At 35.2% G+C, this 22,500-nt stretch overlaps 1 protein-coding gene across 6 annotated transcripts in view; it reads right to left on the bottom strand.

The window, feature by feature from the left end:
* LOC135211992 (rabphilin-3A-like) overlaps positions 1-22,500 on the bottom strand; it is a 454,956-nt gene that overhangs the window by 194,499 nt on the left and 237,957 nt on the right. For all 6 annotated transcript variants that reach the window (XM_064245260.1, XM_064245259.1, XM_064245263.1 and 3 more), the window contains one exon: positions 7,480-8,685. In XM_064245260.1, the coding sequence (XP_064101330.1) occupies positions 7,480-7,691 (212 nt within the window). In that variant the 5' untranslated portion in view covers positions 7,692-8,685. The remainder of the gene's footprint in view (positions 1-7,479; positions 8,686-22,500) is intronic.

Raw genomic sequence — 22,500 nt, 5'->3', positions numbered from 1 at the left:
CTGTCCTTTTTCAGACCAAAAACAACCATCTTTGCAAAATTTGCTTCAGCCACACAGTTTCACCATTACAGTTCTTGAACCACCATGTTTTTACTATTTCATACCCCACCCCCCGCCCAGGTGTTAATGACGCCACAAGTGCTATCCATCTCCGACTATGCACTTGAAATAAGTCCATCTCATTCCTGCACACAATGCCCTCTAAACTTTTTCTCACTATATACAAAAATATATGGATTTCCTCCCTTATAGAAAAAATTCATCATTCATTTTTTTCTCCTCTGCACCACATCTATTCGCATTCACAATTCATTCTATTCATTCTCTAGGGTTTTGCAACATCAATAAAGATTATGGCCTGTAAACCCAATGGCCTCAGCTATCTGGTGTCTTTCGCCCACGCAGGGAATCGAGGACAATGTTAGTTTCATTTCCTGTCATTCCACAAAAGGATCCACAAGCGTTTTATGTACGCCATTTAAACGATTGTGGCTCCTTTGACATTAATATATATATGTATATCTATCTATCTATCTATCTATAATATATATATATATATATATATATATATATATATATATATATATATATAATATCTTAAACCATTGTTACTTCCCTTGAAGTAACGTCACAAGGTTCCACTTTTACTTCCATGACGAAAGCAATCTTCAGTTAAAGGCTGACGTGACCTACAGGGTTTCCGTTAACCTCAAGAAAGAAAGGCCCTTCTGGCCTTTTTGGGGGCATCTCCTCCTACAGAGGTTCCCGCCCCCAACTAGGCGAACTTCTGCTTTTGGATAATGGTGCATTAAAATCATATGTTACGTAATAATGCATAACAAAATGTCTAAACATATGATAATTATATCTATTAACTTCTTAAGTTACAATTCTCGTTTTCATTGTTATTCATATGACACTTTATATAATTGAGTAACAAAAAAGAAAAAAGAAAAGAAATAGGGTACGGATGAATTTAGATGCTTATAGCATCTGAATTAAATTTGTTTTAAAGCCCCTTTGTAACAAACCTCAATATCAAATGTTACAGTTCTCTACGTCCAAAAATACAGTTTAGTATTATTTTTGCACTCTGAGAATGAATATTTAATAATAAAATCATTAACAATTATCAAATAATCCTAATAATTAAATAATAATAATGAGACCTAAACAACATGTGGAAATTGAACATTAAATCATTTTGTTTGTGAAATGACTTCACAAAATTAATTTTTTCTCGGGCATAAAGAGCTCCTAAAGCGTGAAACGTTATTAACACGAGCTTCCAAAAATATGACGCTCGCATAACATTTCATTTTAATAACTTGTAAGGATTAGAACGAAGGACTTAATATAAATACTATATATATATTATATATCTATATATATATATATATATAATTATATGTATCTATATCTATGTATAATATATATAGTATAGCTATTATATATATTATATATATGATATGTATAGTATGTATTATATAATATCTTATATATATATATATTATATAATATATATTATAATATATATATATATTCTATATATTATATATATTATATTATATATAATATCTATAGAGAGAGAATAGACGATGAGAGAGAAGCGAGAGAGAGAGAGAGAGAGAGAGAGACTGTGTAGGTAAGTGGTTTAAACTTTGTTTCACAAACGAGAGAACACAGTTCAATACCACGGAGGGAAGACGTCTCGGGCCCGATTCTCGGAAAGCCTAACTGGCATCTCTAGGCGAAATCTGGTTGGTAGCAACCAGAATCAAATAAGTGCGTGGGACTGGCAACGTCACCTGAGCTATCCAACTTCTCTAACTTTGGCTTCTTCAATTTTTCATCCCTTACTTATCACAAATTCCTCAGGCAAGCAACTTTTTTACGAGTCTCGTCAAACTGCTGTGTAACAAAAACTGCAATCAGACATAACAGACAAAGTCTTTAAATGTTCATACGACATCATAACGCTGCCCAATCTCAAGGAAGAAGCGTGTCGTAAGGGTGTCGTAAATAACTTACACTTGTCAGGTCTGGGTCATAAAAACCCATAAGCGGGAATCAACCGACGTCTATTTGGGCTAGTTGAGTTCCGTGTCTTACTGGCATTCTTTGATAAGCGTCAACTTTTCTTCTGTGAGTTATCACATCGTGGGAATAATTCAGTTAGTTAGCTTTTAGCTGGACTTCCTTTATAGTCTAACATTAGGCGTCGTTTTTCGCCTGCGTTCATAATCTACTAACTCACTTAGTTAACTCATTATGCCAATATGTTGATTCCACATATTTGTACCAGCACATTCCAAATGATGAAGATTCTCATTGGCTTGTATAAAAAAGAATATATGCACATTGTAAATAATGTAAATGACAGTAGTATCATTTTCATCATTCTTTAAATGAACAATATTGCACTATGTACAGTCATCTCTTGTTTTTTTACCTCTGCGTTATTTTTGTTCATTAATTAGTAGGGCTCTTCATATCTCTAAGGGAAGGTCTATTCTCTCAATTCTAGTTGTTTATGGTTTATATGTCAATAGGGCACTGTTGTTATGTACTGTCAATATTTTAATAAGGTATCTGCGGAAAGTCCTCTGTTAAGGCTCACAGATATTGATCAACATAATACTAATAATGAATATTAAAATGCACACTGATCTTGTGGTTCAAATATCTTGAAATATATACGTAATAGAAAGATTAAAATAAAACAATAATAATAATGTTCATTATTATTCCCGCATACGAGCGCGAGGTTAATTGTGCTTTAGGCAAACAGGAAACGGTCTAATGCAACACCCGTATTGTTAAAGCCCTTCCATATTCATATTTTCACATTAAGGCCGTGACACTATGAGGTGACTTTCTTTTTTCTGTATTAAAGATCATTTCCTCGTTTCCATTCTTTCATTTTCACTTTGGAAGGGGCGACTCTATCTCCTACCTCAGGCTTATGTAACCCTCGTGCCTGGGCAAGAAAGGGGTTTACTCGACCCATTACGAAGCGAGACTCTAACTGTACCTTTGCCTTTATTTTCATTTTTCGGCTGGGGCACATTCCTTTATACAGAATGAGTAGGGATTCATTAGGGAATTTTTACGAGACGGTGAATGCATTTACCGGTTTCTCATCCCATTCATTTCTCGCTGTACCTGATCAGCGTTCTGGTCTCTCTCTCTCTCTCTCTCTCTCTCTCTCTCCTCTCTCTCTCTCTCTCTCCAATGTTTCTCTGATATTCCTAGTAGTCATCTCTTTTTTTCCCCTCTCATATACTCTCAGCTCTCTCTCTCTCGTCTCTCTCTCTCTCTCTCTCTCTCTCTCTCTCTCTCTCGCTCTCTCTCTCTCTCTCTCTCTCTCTCTCTCTCTCTCTCTCTCTCTCTGAGGGACCTGGGGCAACCCGAACAAGATGTAAGGTCTGTAAGGTACGGTAACGTAAGGTCTCTCTCTCTCTCTCCTCTCTCTCTCTCTCGTCTCTCTCTCTCTCTCTCTCTCTCTCTCTCACCTCTTATTGTTTTGTAACACTGATAATAAAGTTCAATTTACTGGAAGCCCTAATAATGGCATTGCTCCTTTTTAATCTCATTTTTCTAATCTGTACCCTTTTAACTTCATCTATTCAATGACCTCCTTCAAATTCCTTCTTGCTGACCCATTCACAAACGGAAAGGTCATAAAATGACCTTTCCTTCTGATCCGTTTCTGAAAACTAGTTATCGGCTGGTCTTGGTCTTCTTGCAGTTCTGGATAGGATTCCGGAAGGGGATCGAGAGAGGAAAACTCGCATGCTTCAATGGTTTCAACATCGGTGTCTTCTTATCTCTGTGGCTGTTCCTCTTGCTTATCCAACTGAGCTTAACGATTTGGAAACTGAACCTTCCTTACTAACATTGTTTTAGGTTTAAAAGCGACTTGGAAGGGTCACATCATGGACCTGGCTAATTCTGCTTCTACAGTAGAATGCTCTTCTGAGAAGTTCCCTCAGAACCATAAGGGGTTTACTCAGCCTTGTACAGAGTGTCGATCTCATATCTTGTTCGTCTTGAAAAAGATGAATAAAGGGTTCTCCATCTCTCATACATCGGTTATAATTAAAATATATCGTAATGCCATTCCCTTCTATGGTCATTGCTCTCAAGAGCCTCTACACAGTTGGCTGACTCTAGTATCGTCCTTATCATATATGCTAGGCTTCAACAACACCATATATACCACCAGGAAGTCATAAATTTAATTTTCAACAAGTTTGACCTATTCGTCATGCTAATTACTCCCAGTATTTGAATTTCGTATCTACCAACTTTTATTTTTTTAATTAATTTACACGTCCTTAGAGAATGTTTTTATCATCTCTAGAGAAGAGATTATTCAACACAAGTTTCATTGTACGATACCTATAGGGCAACTATATCCTTACTATGAGAAATGGAAGAAATTCTCTCTCTCTCACTCTCTCTCTCTGTGGCAAGGCCATATGTCAACAACGAGACAGGACTGCGAAATAAGAGAGGTAATAACAACTTGTCCTTCCCATAAACTAGGCGGGGAATGGTCGTAATCTTATGTAAATATTAAGAGAGACCAAGTAAAAAAGTAATTTGCAGCAATAATGTGAAAGCCTTATTGTATCTAATTCTTACTCATGGCTCTAGAAATAATGAATAAACGAAGTTCACTGTAATGCACGACTGTAAGGAATGTAAGAAATGAAAGAAATAAACGAAGGCCAAAATATCTTCAAATCTGCTTAAGTAGAATAACCTATCAAAAACTCCTAATTTTCATATAAAAACAATCCTTTGTTCTACGAGACCTGGAAAAGTCCGAAGGAGATGGCATTTAAAAAGTATTGTAAAGTAACCCCATGGTTGGCCTGGATGACATTTGATAAAATTTGAAGTTTAATATAAGAGATATTATTGTATCCTGTATTTTGACACATCTTTAAAAAATGAGAGGTCAAACATTGATCCATTGATTACGAAGCTTATTGTTTGTAGTTGTAGTACACCATTTTCCAATTTAACCCGACGGAAACAATCACCAATGAACGATATTATCATTCCTAGTCTCTGACACCCTGTGACATACAATCTGTCACCCATCCCCCAAACGTGTTCTCAATAATGTACCAAGCATATATCCATTTCTAAATTAGCGGACCTTGCCATTAATTTACTGAATCAGCAACTAACGAGCAGTCAGCCTCTAAAATTAATGAGAAACACGCTTCCCAAAGAACTCAAGGGATATAACAAAACCAAAGGCATCAAACACTCCAAAGAACGAACAATGCGCAGGACATCTATTATAGGGGGTGACAAATATATTGATGTTCAAGAGAAAAATGTGAAATTACATGACATATATCGGTGTTTTTTTGCATGAGTTTTGATTTTATACCGAGAATTTAATTTCCTTGTTTATTTCTGGATTTCCTCCCACCGTTTTCATAAAAATTTCAAGGTAAAATGTGTCCTTCATGTTTTAAAACGACTCATTTTTCGTTTAAAATGACAAGAGACCGATATAAAACCTTATCGTATGTAATTTTGAGATTGAAATGTTTTACCTCTGTATTCTATGAAATGAAAATTACTGAAACCTGCCGGGTTCGCGATTCCTGTGTAAGGATGAGTTTTTTGGAGGTAAATTAATGAAGCCTGCTAAATACTTGAGCAATAACTTCACAAATTTTTTTAGAGCGTGTTCGTTCCGTGCATATTATTTGAAGCACAAATTAATGAAGCCTCTCAAATTCTTTAACTTCCTATCAGATATTTCATTAGGCTGTTACCTAACATTTATCACCGTTTTTTTGTGTTACTAGGTCAGTTTGTCGCACGATCCTCTCATGGCTTAGCGCTTGATTGGGATTTATTGAAATATAAACGAACTGCAATCACGTTGTACACTCCCGAAATAACAGAATCCTAACCGCTTTGCTTGTTGTGAGAGGCACCAAATGGCAAATTGGCATAGGTTTCAAGCCACATACTCTATACTGAAAAAACCACCCACCACCAAAAAAAAAAAAAAAAAAAAAAAAAAGATTATGTCTTGATTTTTTTAACGTGCGTGGACGTGGTGCAGATGAAAAGAAATGTTTGATAGCCGTTTGATAGACAAAAGTGTGTGGGGAAGCTGACTCGTGTCTAGTTAGAGAGAGGAAGAGATGAAAATGTGGATGTAAATGCAGTAAAGATATTTAAGGTGAAAGAATGAACAATATAGGAATAGAGCCAAGTGTTGAAAATTCCAACTCTGAAGAGTTAGGTGAGAAGTTAGTAAAATTCTTCGATGGGGTCAGAGGGACAGCAGAGGGAGTGAGGAGAGTAAGTGGAGGGCTCAACAAGTGGAAGGTTTGGTAAAGAAAAAATATTTATGATTCAGTTGCATGACAAAACAAGAGATTTTGTGCAGACATGACGGATAGTGTGGTAAGGTAGTGAGAACACAGCAAGAGAAAAAAAAACCACATGTAGTGAAGATAGAAGGGAGAAGGCGAGGAAGAACTTTAGGGAAAAAAGATTTTGTACATGAAAGTAAATACAGAGACAGGTAACTGAACGAACGGATTTCGGAATAACGAATGCAGACGGAGAGATGATGTCTAAAGCTAATGCAGCCATGGGTCGATGGAGTGAGTATTTTAAGGTTTCGATGATGTGTGGGATGGAGGAGGGGAGCAGCCGAGTGACACCTGAATGGAAATGATTGGAGTAAAGTTAAAATGACCTATGTAAAGAACTGATGGGAATACCGGTGAGATGTTGTGGTAGAAGGAAAGGTCACCACAGTATAGGTGAGAGGAATAAGGGTTCCACTGTATTAAGATAAAGATGATAGAGAGTGCCATAAAAATTATACATAAAGACATATATATATATATATATATATATATATATATATATATTATATATATATATAGATATATATACATATGTATATATATTCTATATATATATATATATATATATATATATATATATCATGTATATATATATATATATATATATATATATATATATATATATATATATATATATGAATGCAATCCTGTGATAATTACCCAATTATCAAAGCTTAAATTTAAAGATAAGATATACATAAATCTTCATATATCATATAACATTCCCAGACACCCTTTTTAACTTAACCTAGCAAAAACATCTACATATTCATATTCTATTCAAGTCAGACTTTTGTAAATTCTAAGAATTCAAGATATTTTTCTATAAAATCTGTGCCATTTTAGATTCGCAAATATTTTACGGTGCATAAGGATTACCATATAGACTTGCTGATTTAAGATTGAGCAACTTCTACTTTTATCTCTGCCACCTCAGTGCATCAAAAATTAGAATTCTGCTACTAATAATATTCTTATAATAATGACAATAACAACAGATTCTTTTTAAAATAAAAGTTTTTATGTAAAATAAAGAAAAAATCAGCATATTACTCACTTTGCTCTGAGGGCCAGCTGCCGATCGTTGGGGCAGACCCACCTCTCAGTCATCGGCTGGTTGCCCAAACTGGCCCTGCGTGCCATGGGAGCTCGGGGACCTCCTCCCGTGGCACCCGCCGGAGCACTGTCGCCCATCCCCCCACTTTCGACTTTTTTGCCAACGCCCCCTCCAGCCCCTCCCCCTCCCCCAACTCTGTTTAGGGGGTCCATCTTAGGGGATAGGTTCAGGCCCCTTCCATTGTGGAGAATGAGAGGTGTGATGTCGGTCTCTGTCAGTCTCCGGCCATGTCTATCCACCTTGGCGGTGTCTGGGGGCCGTCACATGAAAATTTGGGCCTCTGCTTGGTTGGCCCTTTTCACTATTCGCTTTCTGTAGCTCACTCACAAAAAAATTAGATTAAAAGCGAAGGTGACTTTAACAGAACTGTCTTTTTATCAGGTATTCGCTGATAGCTTACACAAGTGCGGATATTTCGTAAGACCAAATGAATTCAGAGAAAAATCTTGTATCACTCCGACTTTGCGTTGCGTTATCCACTTACGCAAGTTATGACGGGCCGTAAGATAAATGCAATTCTTAGAAAATTCTTTCTTGTTTAGTAGGCACTTTGCAGCAATTCGCAAGAGGAAAGTAGTTTCCAGACAATAGCTCTATTTTTCTCTCTTATTTTCTCTTTAGAAAATACTGATATAATTCTAAAACACCTGAATGAGTAAGGTAAAATCTCTTTTTCTTTTTACTTTGTTTCTCGATTAATAATTTTCCTGCTACGAAATACTGATATTAATCACAATACTTGCTTAATACTCTAGTTAATCCCCACACCTGAATAATTCTAAAAGTATTATGAAATCATTAACCTGAGGTTATTCAGTAATAAATATCTGACTTTAGCGCAATCTTTTCTGATTGCCTGAACAAAGGCGCGACGCACGTTTTGAGAACTTTCTGTATCTGGTTTGACACTTCACCTGAACTGCACTGTTGGGTGAGAAGCTGCAAGAATGAAAATACTATTATTGAAGTGGAAAAATCTCAGATCATTTCCAAAAGCTATTGGCAGTGTGCTTCAATACTTCACTTTTTTTTTCAGCACCTCATTTCCTCAATTCTATATCAAAGATACTTCCCCTCTCAGTTCGTCAGACGAATTTCACTCTTTCTTCAGAACTCGACAAGAATCCACCGTTTTCAATCCGGTACCTGAAAAAGAAAGAACATTGTGTTAGAAAGAACATTCTCATTCCAGAAGTGTGGACGAAAAATATATTAGACCACGTTCGTATCATTAAGGTTCTTGATTACCCAAAGATTTATTACAAAACCTCTCGATAATTTAGAGCCTCTTTACCTTTCACATGAGTGAAAAATAGAGGGGAAATGGTACTTTGCTTATTTCTTTATTGCATAAAATATTTGGTATTATTATTAATATTTTTCAAAAGATGAACCCTGTTAATATGCAACAAGCCCACAGGGGCCACTGCCTTGAAATTTAAGCTTCCAAAGAATATAGTGTTTATTTGAAAAACATAACAGAAGGTAATGCGAATTACAGAAAGAGGATATCACTTATTAGGATAACAGACAAATTAACAAATTAATAAACTAATAAGTAAATTATTAGAGTACAAGGAGAATTGTATTAAGGTAGTAATGCATAAACTGAGACAGTCTTTCAAAAGGACAATTTATGGAAAGTACTCAATTTATATTAATTTTGTTACCCAGGAAATTAGTATTAATCCATGGCACCATCGTTTTGTTAGCTCAATGTGCATTAGTTATAAAATGTTTCACAATTCTGACCTTCCTTCGCATTCTGTTATTCCCAAACTATGCTATCAAACACGTAGTACTAGGCGAACACTGAATTCCAAAAGTTTTGTGATTTTTTGGCGAGGTTTACTACCACAGTTTTGCAGAAGTTTTGTTCCAGCTGTGACCAAATTGTGGAATGATCTGAATCATGTTGTTGAATGACTGGAATTTCAGAAGTTCAAGCTTAGAGCAATTTTTTTTTTTCAGTAGGCTCTCGTGAATTTTATTCTATAGTTATTTGGTTTTATCATAATTGTTTTCCTTTGTTATTTAAGTTATTTGTTTTCCCGTATCGGACTGTTTCCTTTAGGTATGTAGCATTCTGCCTTTCCAGCTAGAACAGTAATTTGGCTCATAACTATAAAAAATTTAAATGCACGGAAAAACAAGAAAAATAAAGAAAAAAAGTCATAGGATATAGGTAAATACAAACACAAGGGGTCAGAGGGAATGTTTACAGGAACTACTTGAACAAAAAAAAACGTCCAACGATAAACCAATACATTTTGAATTCCTCTGCCATTGAAAGGCCATTTCCTGTCCAGAAGGGTCCTTCCACCCTCACCAGAAACTCATTTCGTTCCGGCCCATGATGCCTGTGTCCCTCCTTCTCAGTGTTACTGGCTCTTCCCAAGACAGTAAAGTCCACGTCTAAGTCGAGGTGATGACATGTGCTTGTTGGCGCTGGAATGGTTGCTATGTTCAATCACGTCAGAATGATTGCCTTTTAAAAACAGTTTTTGCCTTTCCGTTTACGTAAAGATGTTTACTACGACTGAAGTAAATTAAGTCACAAGTTTATTTAACTTGAAATTTCGCATATCTGTGGGATTCGGTAGATATTCAGAAATTAGGTGATTATTCTGGATAAATTTGGATCCGATTTGATTATGACGGAAACGACGAGGGGAAATTTATTGAGCACAAATTATGTAACCGAGCATATTTACAAGCAGGTGGAGAAATGACTCGAGCTGACAGATGTAAAATGAATGAAAATGGTCTTTAATAATAATCATTAATGTAAGATATTGTATCTAAGCTGGAAGAGCAAAAACCAACTGGATGAATGTGTACGAGTAGAGTTAAAAATATATGCAGGAGTTAAATAAGCTAAATACTGAAAATGGAGAGAAACAACGGAGCGAAAGCAGAGAATATAAATAATTTTCCATAAAATAAATAATTTTCTTAATACAGTATGCAGAGTGAAAATAGGAAACCAGATATAAATGACAAACGAGAATTGGTAAATCATAAAATGAAGTTTGTTTTTAATCTAAGCTTTTGAATAGACAGAGGAAACGAGACGGAAATAATTTAACGACAAGCAACAAATCATAAGATAAACATTTTTGTTTTATCTAAGCAGTCTAGCAAACGGAACACGGGTCGTTTGGGAAAGCAGAATGAATGGACGGCCATCTAATAAATGACCCAGCCTAACTCCCAAGTTGAGTCCACATCAATTCCGCCATAAGACCGTTCCCTTTCATCACTGCTTGTTTGGTAAGCGTTACCCTGAGTGTAAATGTTGAACAAAAGGCCAACTGTTTTTGTTTACAGCATTCCATACCCTTAGCTCTCGTTCAAATATTCTACGCTGCCGATCATTATGGATGACCAAATTTATCCATTTTGCACCTGGCAATTCAACTCATCTGATCTCTCATAAACCTCTCTCTCTCCCCATCCTTTTCCCCGTATACCAAAACCCCTCCTCTAGGCTAGTCATTAAGTTGACTGGACCACAGATGAAACGTGTATTCCATCACGGGATTTTTCAGCCACGTTGGACCACTGGGTAAAAAATTATGAACGGAACTACGCATGCAAAATGTGGTGAAGGTTATAGCGAGCTATGAATACAAAAAGCTCATTATGGAGTGAAAAACCGACAAAAATATGACGTGGTAATGAATTCACATAGACCATAGAGATGGTGCGGGAAAAAATGTAGACTATGGAATAATTTAAGCGACGCTAAAATTATGTATAACGTGAAAGCGAATGGAAGGGAGGCAGGGAATGTGATAAGGGTGACGTGGGAAATATGCAAGACCTATCACACGGCCTGAAATGAATGTTAGTAAATTCGCAGAGACCAAAGAGATGAACTGAGGCGATAGAGGGGGGAGAGAAAAAGTCAGATGAGATGCGTGAGTACATCGGATGAAACATACCAGTTTTGTGAGGAGCCTGGGTGAGTCTCTACTAAAGGCTTCGCCAAATAACCGGCTTTCGAAATGAGGGTAAAACTCTGAATCAAACTCCAGCTCACATTTAAAGAACAGCCTGGGAAAATTCAGGTTGAATACTTAGCACTGAATACGCAGCTTGATCTGAAACCAAAAGGACGTGAAATTGAAATTCAGGGACATAAGATTGGATGGGAAACGGGGGAGGGAAAAAGTGAGTGGCTAGAGCGAATCACAAAAAAGGAAACGGAAGTAAAAGATGTCATAAAGACTGTGGAGGTTTTTTGCAATATGGGAGAAAGAAGCAAATCAGATTTGATTGGGATAAGAGCATTTATTCCTGGACGTTCAGGGACCAGAGGGGAGGATGAATTATTGAGATTTGCAAAGAATGAGGGAAAAGATGAATAGAAGGATAAGAAGTGTTAAATAAAGGAGAGAGAGAGAGAGAGAGAGAGAGAGAGAGAGAGAGAGAGAGAGAGAGAGAGAGGTAACAGATGACGAATATACAAGTACTTTATGCATGTAGTATACATGCATATTTTCCATAACTAAACACTACATATATATTTATATATATGTGTATATATAAATTGTTTTCAATATAAAGTTGTTGATATTTTGCCTTTTTCCATTCGTCAATTGGAACTTCTGACTAGTAATTAAAATCTCCCTAAAAATGTTTCATAAAACAAAAGAGCAAAAAAAATTTCTACTCTGGAAAAAACTGATGATTTCAATGTACGGTACTGAATATTTTGGTTTGTGGCACGTGAACTTTATTTACTTTCAGAAAAAAAAATCTGTGTAAAAATCATTCTTTCAAAGTATATTAAAAAAGAAAACACACACACACGCACAAAATATGAATAAACTCTCAACTATTAGATTTACGGCTATAAATTCATGTAGATTCCTTTCGTGACTGAACGCCTTCGATGACAAGAGCATTGTGAATTTATCACTACACGATTCATAAACCATGCAAACAAAATCTCCATATTTGCTCTCGTTCCTTTCTCTTCCTCACTGGGATCACATGAAATCTTTTATGCCTTTCCATACTAATTGCTGAAAATAGAGCTTTGACCTAAAAATGACGAAAATAATATTGAATATTGTGGCAAAGATGCATTTTGGGTACTCCTTAGCCTATGAAATAGCGCAGTGAAGTTTTTTGGGATTTTAAATAAGTCTTGAAAACTGAACTGCTCAACAGAACACTAAATTATGGAGCTGGCCTCATAATTACCCATAAAACCAGTGGGTGCTCGTCATCTTCAGAATTTGGAAACCTTCGCTATAAAAAAACAAAAAATTAATTCACGTATTCTTAGATCACCTGAATAATTTATATGTTAACGGATATGGCAGCAAAAGCCAAATATTTCTTGTTTCCAACATTTGTAGAGTTTTTTATGAAAAGCACTGAGCACAGAAAAACTTTTATTTTATTCTGGAAAAGTAAATAAAGCTGCGATATTGCTGATTCAGACTGCAAGTAATATAATTATCACGTAGGTCATCATATACTTAGCAAAAAAGTCTGAATAAAATAAAAATGTAAAAAATTCACAAGGCCACTTTTGCTTAATAATGCCGTCTAAAATCATTAGAACAACTGCAACTCTTAATGTGAACGCTCCTGTTAATCAATGAAAGAAAACCATTTTTCTAGGTAAGGCGAGAATGCAATCGTCATTGGCCGGTTACAGTGACGTCATTCATTAACGCCAATTAACCAATTAGGAATCTCAACGTGTCAAGTCCTAAGTGGTTGATTTGATTTGAATGATATGATTGGTTAATGTGAAAATTCTGTCATGTAAATAAAATATTTCCGATGAGTGACCAGTGGCGGGCGTGGGCCAGCAGCTGAGAGAGAGAGAGAGAGAGAGAGAGAGAGAGAGAGAGAGAGAGAGAGAGAGAGAGAGAGATGGGAAGGGTAAGGTGGATTAGGTATTTACGACAAGGAAGCATTTATTTTTTTCTTCAACTTTTTTTTGCAGAATTCCGTGCTGTGATGTTTCATCACATCCAAGAGCTGAAAATGACAGGGTAATATTACAGTAATTGGCTCCAATTGTGGGAATTGCCGGTAGTTTAAACAGCGAGCGGCAGCTAACGCACCTCTAATTCGGATTTTCATAATCGAATTCCATAACTCTGCGAGTCGGCATTTAAGTCACGAGGCCTTCAATACTTCTTCCCAAACAATTATTATCGCGTATTTACGTCTTCTCTCCTTTCATACTGAAGAAGGATTTCGAGGATGAAATGGCAACACTACTGGCCATGTAGAGCGATTCTGGAAAGCTCTAAAACAATGAATGAAAGCCTTGAACACATTGCCATTGATGAAAAGACTTCTGATCAGTTATCAGCTAATCCTACAGGTATAATGACTAACTGAAGCCGTGTTATATTGCTGCAAGATACAGTTCTTAGTTTTCTATAAAAGAAAACTATTGAGATGGCTTTGTCTGTCTGTCCGCCCTTAATCTTAAAAACTACAGAGGCTAGAGGGCTGAAAATTGATATGTTGATCATGTACCCTACAATCATCAAACTTACCAAATTACAGCCCTCTAGCCTCAGTAGTTTTGATTTTATCGTACGTCTGTCAACGATACAGGACAGGCCACCAGCCGGCCGTGGTTAAAGTCTCATGGGCCTCGGCTCATACATCGTTAAACCAAGACCACCGAAAGATTGCTCTATTTTCGGTGGCCTTGATTATACGCTGTAATTATACGCTGTACAGAAAACTCGATTGTGCTGAAGATACTTAGGCGTATTTTTAGCCTCTTATATTATTACGACTAAGTAAAGTGTGACGTCGAACACCCTGAAGTTTCTGGATAATTATGAGAGAACCTCCATAATCTTATAAGTTGTAAGGTAATTCAGTTATATAGTAAGGTTAATTTTAAACCTCAACACAAACTTTGGATCACTTGCACAAAGGATTCTTATATGAAACTTGTACAACTTAAGTATTTGTTAAAAAGCTGTGTTGAGAAGTTATTAGCTTTTACCAAACTTGTACATTATGCAAATATAATTGTAAACTTGGGATGGGGAAAACGCGTAGGATAAAAAATTGTACTAAATTATAAGTTACTATAGAGTCACATTGCTTGATATCACTTGTTTTATTATTTGTGGTAAATAATGAATTAATAATTTAACGCAAAAATTATTAGTTTCTTAGTTATTATTTAATATTAATGTCACTTTGTGCTTTACTTAAAATTTAGTACACTTTTCCCTCGGCGTTTTCTCCAACCAAAATTAAGTTATATTAGTATAATATACAAGTTTGGCAAAAGATAATAAACATATGAACTTGACAAAAGACTTCTTATATTAAATCAAACAGTGACTTTTAAAGTAAATTTCACAAAAGTTCCATGTACAAAATGTATGTAAATCTCGTGTAGCACAGTTACGGAAACGTTACTAAACCAATCCCACAGAATGTTCATTCATACTCTTAGCATTTTTATTTTACTGAATGCTTCTTTAGTACAAATAAAAAATAGCAAAGTAATCCCATGTATATGTATGTATATATATATATATATATATATATATATATATATATATATATATATATATATATATAATTCTTACATACAAACACATAACCGTGTGTATATATAAATTATATTCATATATGTATGTATTTATGCACACATTATAAAATAAATAAATAAATAAATATATATATATATATATATATATATATATATATATATACACACACACAGTTATATATAGTGTCTCTCCCTTGACATATTTGGTAATAATACTATGACAATAACTACTATTGATATTCCAACGATTGCACATAAAGTTACTAAAGTAAACTTTAACAAACCTAACCGTTACCAATTAGCGAAGCTGTACAGAATGCCTATGGAAGGAGATGAAAGAATTGAAAAAGTATCATAAAATGCCAATGAGAGGAAATGATCTATACCAAAGAACTAAATATCATTGGAGAAATACATAAGTCGAAGAACTTCTGGGACAGGCGCTTACAGATTAGTATCACAGGTTCGAATTGTACAGCATAAGGAACAAATTTATGGTACAACACTGAACTATGATTAGAGTTCCCATTAATTAAATGAAATAAAGCAGCCGAGTTTCTTAGTCAGGTTTCATCCATCTTACAAGACATCTAAGATTTAATCGATACAGTAAAAAAAAATAAAAACTACCTGCATTTTTGTATTTCTCTTCATTGGAAAACTGAAGAGAAAATGTTGCATACATTCGTCAAAATGTCACTGAAAGATGAGGGCCATTCGTCATTTTGACAGGGCCTCCCGTGAAAGAATCCCGCCCACCCACCCTTCCCAGTGAAATATAACAGGCCAGAAAGCAGAGACTTTTTACTTTTGACAAACCAATTTTCTGTGATATGTGTTCAATACATAAAAAAGAAAAAAAAAGGTCTTCAATAGATAGTTTGAGTTTGGCCACAAAACGAGACATATAGTACATTTCAAAGTAATGATATAAGTTCATATACTATTCATAAACGCACCTAAATCTCCACCTAAATCTCTTTTTTTTATTTCAAAATATCAAAATTGAGCGTTGCTGAATAATGTATACTACATAGTAAATGATGCAAGTTCATAAAAAAACTCACAAGCTTCTTGTAAGTTTTTTTTTTTTTTTGTACATTTTGTATTTAAAATTCACTATTTCATGGAAGAGGACAACGATATATCACGATTAATTATGACCTTATTTAATGTTTTCGAATGCTTTGGAAAGTTATAATTTTGCGAGTTCTTAATCCAGGGCCCAAATGTGAACGACAAACCAAGCACTCTTACACTTATAGGTACATTTACTTCTGTGCGGTATAAATCTCATTTAACTGTTCAAGACCTGTATTAGCCTCTGCCACAGCAGTGTGCGCAGACATATCCCATCACAAAGCCTCTGCCACAGCAGTGTGCGCAGACATATCCCATCACAAAGCCTCTGCCACAGCAGTGTGCGCAGACATATCCCATCACAAAGCCTCTGTCACAGCAGTGTGCATAGACATATCCTATTACAAAATCAATAGCTATAATCCTTCAAGCTACCAACTTATTGCTTCAACTTTTATTTCCGAAATTCCACTTTCTCTGATCCACAAGCACCACTTGTCTAGGCCTTTCACAGTCTTGTAGAAGTTTTGTCCGCCAGATTTACTTCGTATATTCCAATCTTGTTACTTAATTAAAAGTTTTTTGTTGTTGTTATTAACAACGCAACATCTAGTGCCTTCCTCGTTTCAAGCTTTCTCTCTTACTTTTACCTCTTCTTCTATTCTTGGTTCATTTTTTGAGTTATTCACAATTTTTGAACTTCCTGTTTTTACTTGAGCACAGCCTGAAATCCCCCTTCCCAAACATTATACAGCAACGAAAACTCATCAAACTTGTATATGTTTTTGTGTTTCTCTCAGCACAAACATATTACAACTTTTAAGAGAGAGCAGTTTTTAGCTTCTCGGCCAAAATTTAAATGAGAAATTATCAAATACAAATTTAAAATCACCTTAATGTAACGAAGTGCCGCTATTTTAATAACTGTGCTAGTTTCATCAGTTTTTTATATTCAAAAGCCACTCTTAATATACAAAATATTTGCATAGGGATATTTTTATTCGCACCTTCCGCATCGTTCATTTTGCATTCATTTCACGACAGTCCATTATAAAGGTATACTATTTTTAATTTGCTTCAGATATCTTTCATAAACTTTCGCTCATATACTGCCCTCCAACTTGGAAGTTTAGAATTTACTCCATAACTCTCTGCAAACGACAAAATTGGTCATTCCTTTTCCTTTTAAAAAATTATTCTCTTGGCAAGCGGTCCCTTCTCGCAAGATGAAAAAAATGCCAGAAATTCACTTCTTGTATCACTCACATCCAAAATGATAATACACATATACAGTAAACAAAAAACATACCTATAATTTAGATCTACACTTTCTAAATACCCCCCCCCCCAAAATTTTTTTTTTTTTTTTTTTTATTCTATTATGGAAACTTTCAAACTTTTTCAACACTTTCAACATCTTCTATACTATACCTTCTTCAACAATCTTTTCTACCCTACCTATTTTCTTATTCATATTTAATTTTTTAAAGTCATTCATGATTTTTGCACTAAACATAGCTTAACCACACGCCAAAACATTATACAGTAACGAAAATCTCATCAAATTTAATTCAATCACTAAAACATTTTTCTGAGGTCCAGTTTGCTTCTCTCAGCACAAACATAAACAACTCTGGAGGGACGCAGATTTTAGCTTCTTTGCGAATCCTAATCACAGAGGAGTGATTTATTATTTCAATAACTCTGGTGGTTCCACTAGCGGGGTACCAATTATTGAAAAGTCAATCTTGATTACTAGAAAATCTTTGCAATGTTTTTCTTTATTCGTTCCTCGCGCATAGTCCAATTTGCATCCATGTTGCCAAAGTCCATTATAAAGGCAAACTGTGTCAGATTTCTTTCGTAAACAGTCGCTTAAATACAGCGATTAAACTTGGAAGTTTACAAATTACTCTATAATTCTCTTCATCTGACAAATTGGTCTTTCATTTACCTTATAAAAATGATCATCTTGACGAGCCGTTCTTTCTCGCAAAAAAAAAAAAAAAAAAGGCAGAAACTCACCTCTTGCACCACTCCATTCATGCATTAAATTAACAGATATTGAGATGAAATGCACCTGTGATTTACATTGTTAATACAAAACAGGCACCCTCTCATTTATATACTGTAAGCACCTAAACATGCTTTTAATTCATTATAAAGCCCGTTAATCGTTTTCAACAGCATCATCTATGCATCATCAAAACCCTCCACACTGCCTGTCTGTCTATCCTGTCGGAAGATAGTTCTAACATGTATGCCACGTGTACCTCCAAGCTTTTCACATAAATTTCGTAACAAACTCTCGATCCATCCCCCTCCTTTCTTGCCAAAACCCTCTGTTCTTCTCTCAGCTCTTGTTGTTTTCTTTCCTCTTTCCTCCACCAACATCCTACCAATTGTACACTAACAATTGGAAAGTGTTACATATATATGTTATATATATATACTATATATATATATATATATATATATATATATATATATATATATATAGAAAAAATCCACGAATGAAAGAAAAACAATGGAGTTCTACAAGGCCTTTCGACTTCTCGCCCTTTACTTAGCGCACTGAAGGAAAATAAAAATAAGTTTACAAAGAAAGCTCGTATAAATGACAGATGGGTTACAAATGAAAAAATATGCACCTGGAATCCAACATAATTGATGAATTAGTAGACCTGTTTAGATAGGTCTACTAGTTCTTCAATTGTGTTGGATTCCAGGTACATATTTTTTTCCTTTGTAAACTTATTTTTATATTTCTTCAGTCTGCTAAGTAAAGGACAAGAAGACGCAAGGCCTTGCAGAACTCCATCGTTTCTCTGTTGCTTCGTGGATTTTGTCTTTATATATTCATCACGTTCCATATTTTCGTGATTCAGTTATACATATACATATACATATACACATATCATATATATATATATATATATATATATATATATATATATATATATATATATATATAACATATATATATACATATATATATATATATATATATATATATATATATATATATATATATATATATATATATATATATATAATCTCAATCCCTTCATGACTCCTCGATTTTTTCACATTTTGAAAATCGCTTGTCACTACTAAGCCTAGAGAGTCGAATGAAGACAAATAAGTGATTTTGATGCCCGGCCGAAACCCAAAAGAAATCGAGAGGTTGAGAGGACATTGTGGCTAATAAATACTTTGCACATCGAGTATAGCGGTAGGCAGGCAAAGTGGAAATGGGCATGTGACTAACAACCCTATCCCAAAATAGTTATCGAAATCTGGAGTTGAGCAGACTCTGAATTCACCGCTTCTAAAGGGAAAAAATCCTATTAATTCAAAAGTATTTTCTTTCTGTTACCAGTCGCTTTTTCCTTATGGTCTCGTTTTCCTTTCATTTGTTCTTTTCTTGACTGAAAGTGCTTCCCTGAGCAATGAAGACAAGTTTTTTTTAACTTGTTTTCAATAGTTTCTAACGGTTCTACTGTTATCTGCTATATGTAATTATTTGTTAATCTGAGTCAATACTGAATGATGCTTTTATCATCTAAATAACAAAATACTTGTATTGTTTTCTGCGATTCGAGATAACATTTTAGACATAGCCTTAGATGGAATAATTCCAAACTGATCATATACAGCAACAACTGCCAAATATCTTTCTGATCAGGGATGGAAATATATAACAAAATCTGTATTGGAATTTCTCTCATAAGTTTTGATCCACGGCAATTTGATCGAGGGAAGCTGGGTTGGCATTTCATTGACATTTGGCTTGTTCTGTATAAACGTATTTTCAATAATAATAATAATAATAATAATAATAATAATAATTAATAATAATAATAATAATAATAATAAAATAATAATAATAATAATAATAATATGAAGGGAGTAGACCATATCTTGAACAGGTTTTGTAGAAAAGAAAGGCAGCAACATCAGTTGAATTAATTTGATACAAAAGTTTTCATAATTCTTCTCACACCTCTCTTCCTTTAATGCTGGTATCTGTTAGCAGCTGGCAGGTGTTCACGATAAGGACAAGAGGAAAGATAGGCACTGAATATTCTGCCACGTTTTTATCCATTTACATTCGGCGGAAGTTAAACACAGAGATATGCTTCCACAGTGTAAGAACCTTGGCAAAGGCGTTGGCGTTTCCAAAACCAATTGACCCAATCCAGAAGATAGCCGAGGAGACGGCTAAAATCTCGACAAACCCTTATGAAGATTATAAATCTGTGAAGAACTACCTGAAACTCTACGGACGATCATTGCCGTGTTTAACTTCCACCGAATGTATACGAATAAAAACTTGACAGAACACCGGTTAGCTTTTAGCAGATACTAGCATTGAAAAAATGAGATAAATAAGAAGTACTGAACAGAATTTGTATAAACTCAGTTCAACTGATGCTGCCATTCTTTTCAACGTAATAATAATAATAATAATAATAATAATATATATATATATATATATATATATATATATATATATATATATCTATATATAATCAGACAGAACAGAGGACTGGCACAACAAACCAATGCACGGACAATACATGAGACAGACTAAAGAACTAGCCAGCGATGACAATTGGCAATGGCTACAGAGGGGAGAGCTAAAGAAGGAAACTGAAGGAATGATAACAGCGGCACAAGATCAGGCCCTAAGAACCAGATATGTTCAAAGAACGATAGACGGAACTAAAATCTCTCCCATATGTAGGAAGTGCAATACGAAAAATGAAACCATAAACCATATAACAAGTGAATGCCCGGCACTTGCACAGAACCAGTACAAAAAGAGGCATGATTCAGTGGCAAAAGCCCTCCACTGGAGCCTGTGCAAGAAACATCAGCTACCTTGCAGTAATAAGTGGTACGAGCACCAACCTGAAGGAGTGATAGAAAACGATCAGGCAAAGATCCTCTGGGACTATGGTATCAGAACGGATAGGGTGATACGTGCAAACAGACCAGACGTGACGTTGATTGACAAAGTCAAGAAGAAAGTATCACTCATTGATGTCGCAATACCATGGGACACCAGAGTTGAAGAGAAAGAGAGGGAAAAAGTGGATAAGTATCAAGATCTGAAAATAGAAATAAGAAGGATATGGGATATGCCAGTGGAAATCGTACCCATAATCATAGGAGCACTAGGCACGATCCCAAGATCCCTGAAAAGGAATCTAGAAAAACAAGACGCTGAAGTAGCTCCAGGACTCATGCAGAAGAGTGTGATCCTAGAAACTTCACACATAGTAAGAAAAGTGATGGACTCCTAAGGAGGCAGGATGCAACCCGGAACCCCACACTATAAATACCACCCAGTCGAATTGGAGGACTGTGATAGAGAAAAAAAAAATAATAATAATAATTATGCCATTCGACTATTCCACTTGTGTGCATTAGTTTTGACATGAGAGAGAGAGAGAGAGAGAGAGAGAGAGAGAGAGAGAGAGAGAGAGAGAGAGAGAGAGAGCGTAATTAAGTGTAAGGGACTCCCAATTACAGACTGTGGCCAGTACAGAACTTGCCCATTCAAACAATTATCTCTTGCTCCAGTGAGCGAGCGCTGTTACTCAATAAGAGACATTGACAAATCTACAACTCTCCTCTTCCATCGCTGTATCCGAAATCTATTTCGGTGTGACCATTTCCCAACTTATTTCAGCCTTTACTTAGAAATGAAATAAAATGTTTGCAAAAGATTCCCTAGGGCTTAGCGCAGGCAGAGCTCGTCGTTAATGCACTCCCTAATGTAGGGTGGCGTTTTTACTCTTAGTTTACGAAAGAAAAATTATGGGCAGTGATTACAACATGAAAAAGATTTTCTAGTCCACTTTACTTCTTTATAGGCAATTTCCCAGGATATAACTTCATGATTTCGGCATATCTTGAACAGAATCTCAGGGAGAACACCTTTCTCACATCTTCAATGGCTAAAGCAATTTTAAAAGGTCTCTTTACATTGTATTGCATAAGTTTAATTGTCAAAAAAACTCTCATGTTGAACTTTGCTTTTTAACAGCTTTCATGCGAAGAATTTCAGTGAATTTGATATTTCTGAAAAGTATAAATTTCTTATGATTAACATTTTTAAAAATAAAATACGTAATTATAGTCTTCAAAATAAGCTTTTTATTTTAATAGTCTGAATGACCCACGACCTCGAATTTGGAAGAAAGGCTCGTGTTCGCCCATAGTAGCTTCGCTATTCCTTTGGCGTTTGTCTTGTTTCTTTGGCGGCTTGTATGTTTTTTAACCACACGACTTTTTTGGCTGTTTGTATG

Source organism: Macrobrachium nipponense, chromosome 40 (assembly GCF_015104395.2).
Source record: "Macrobrachium nipponense isolate FS-2020 chromosome 40, ASM1510439v2, whole genome shotgun sequence".
In the NCBI taxonomy this organism is placed as follows: Eukaryota; Metazoa; Arthropoda; class Malacostraca; order Decapoda; family Palaemonidae; genus Macrobrachium; species Macrobrachium nipponense.
Note: the sequence above shows the minus strand (reverse complement) of the source record. Positions and strands in the feature narration are given on the sequence as shown.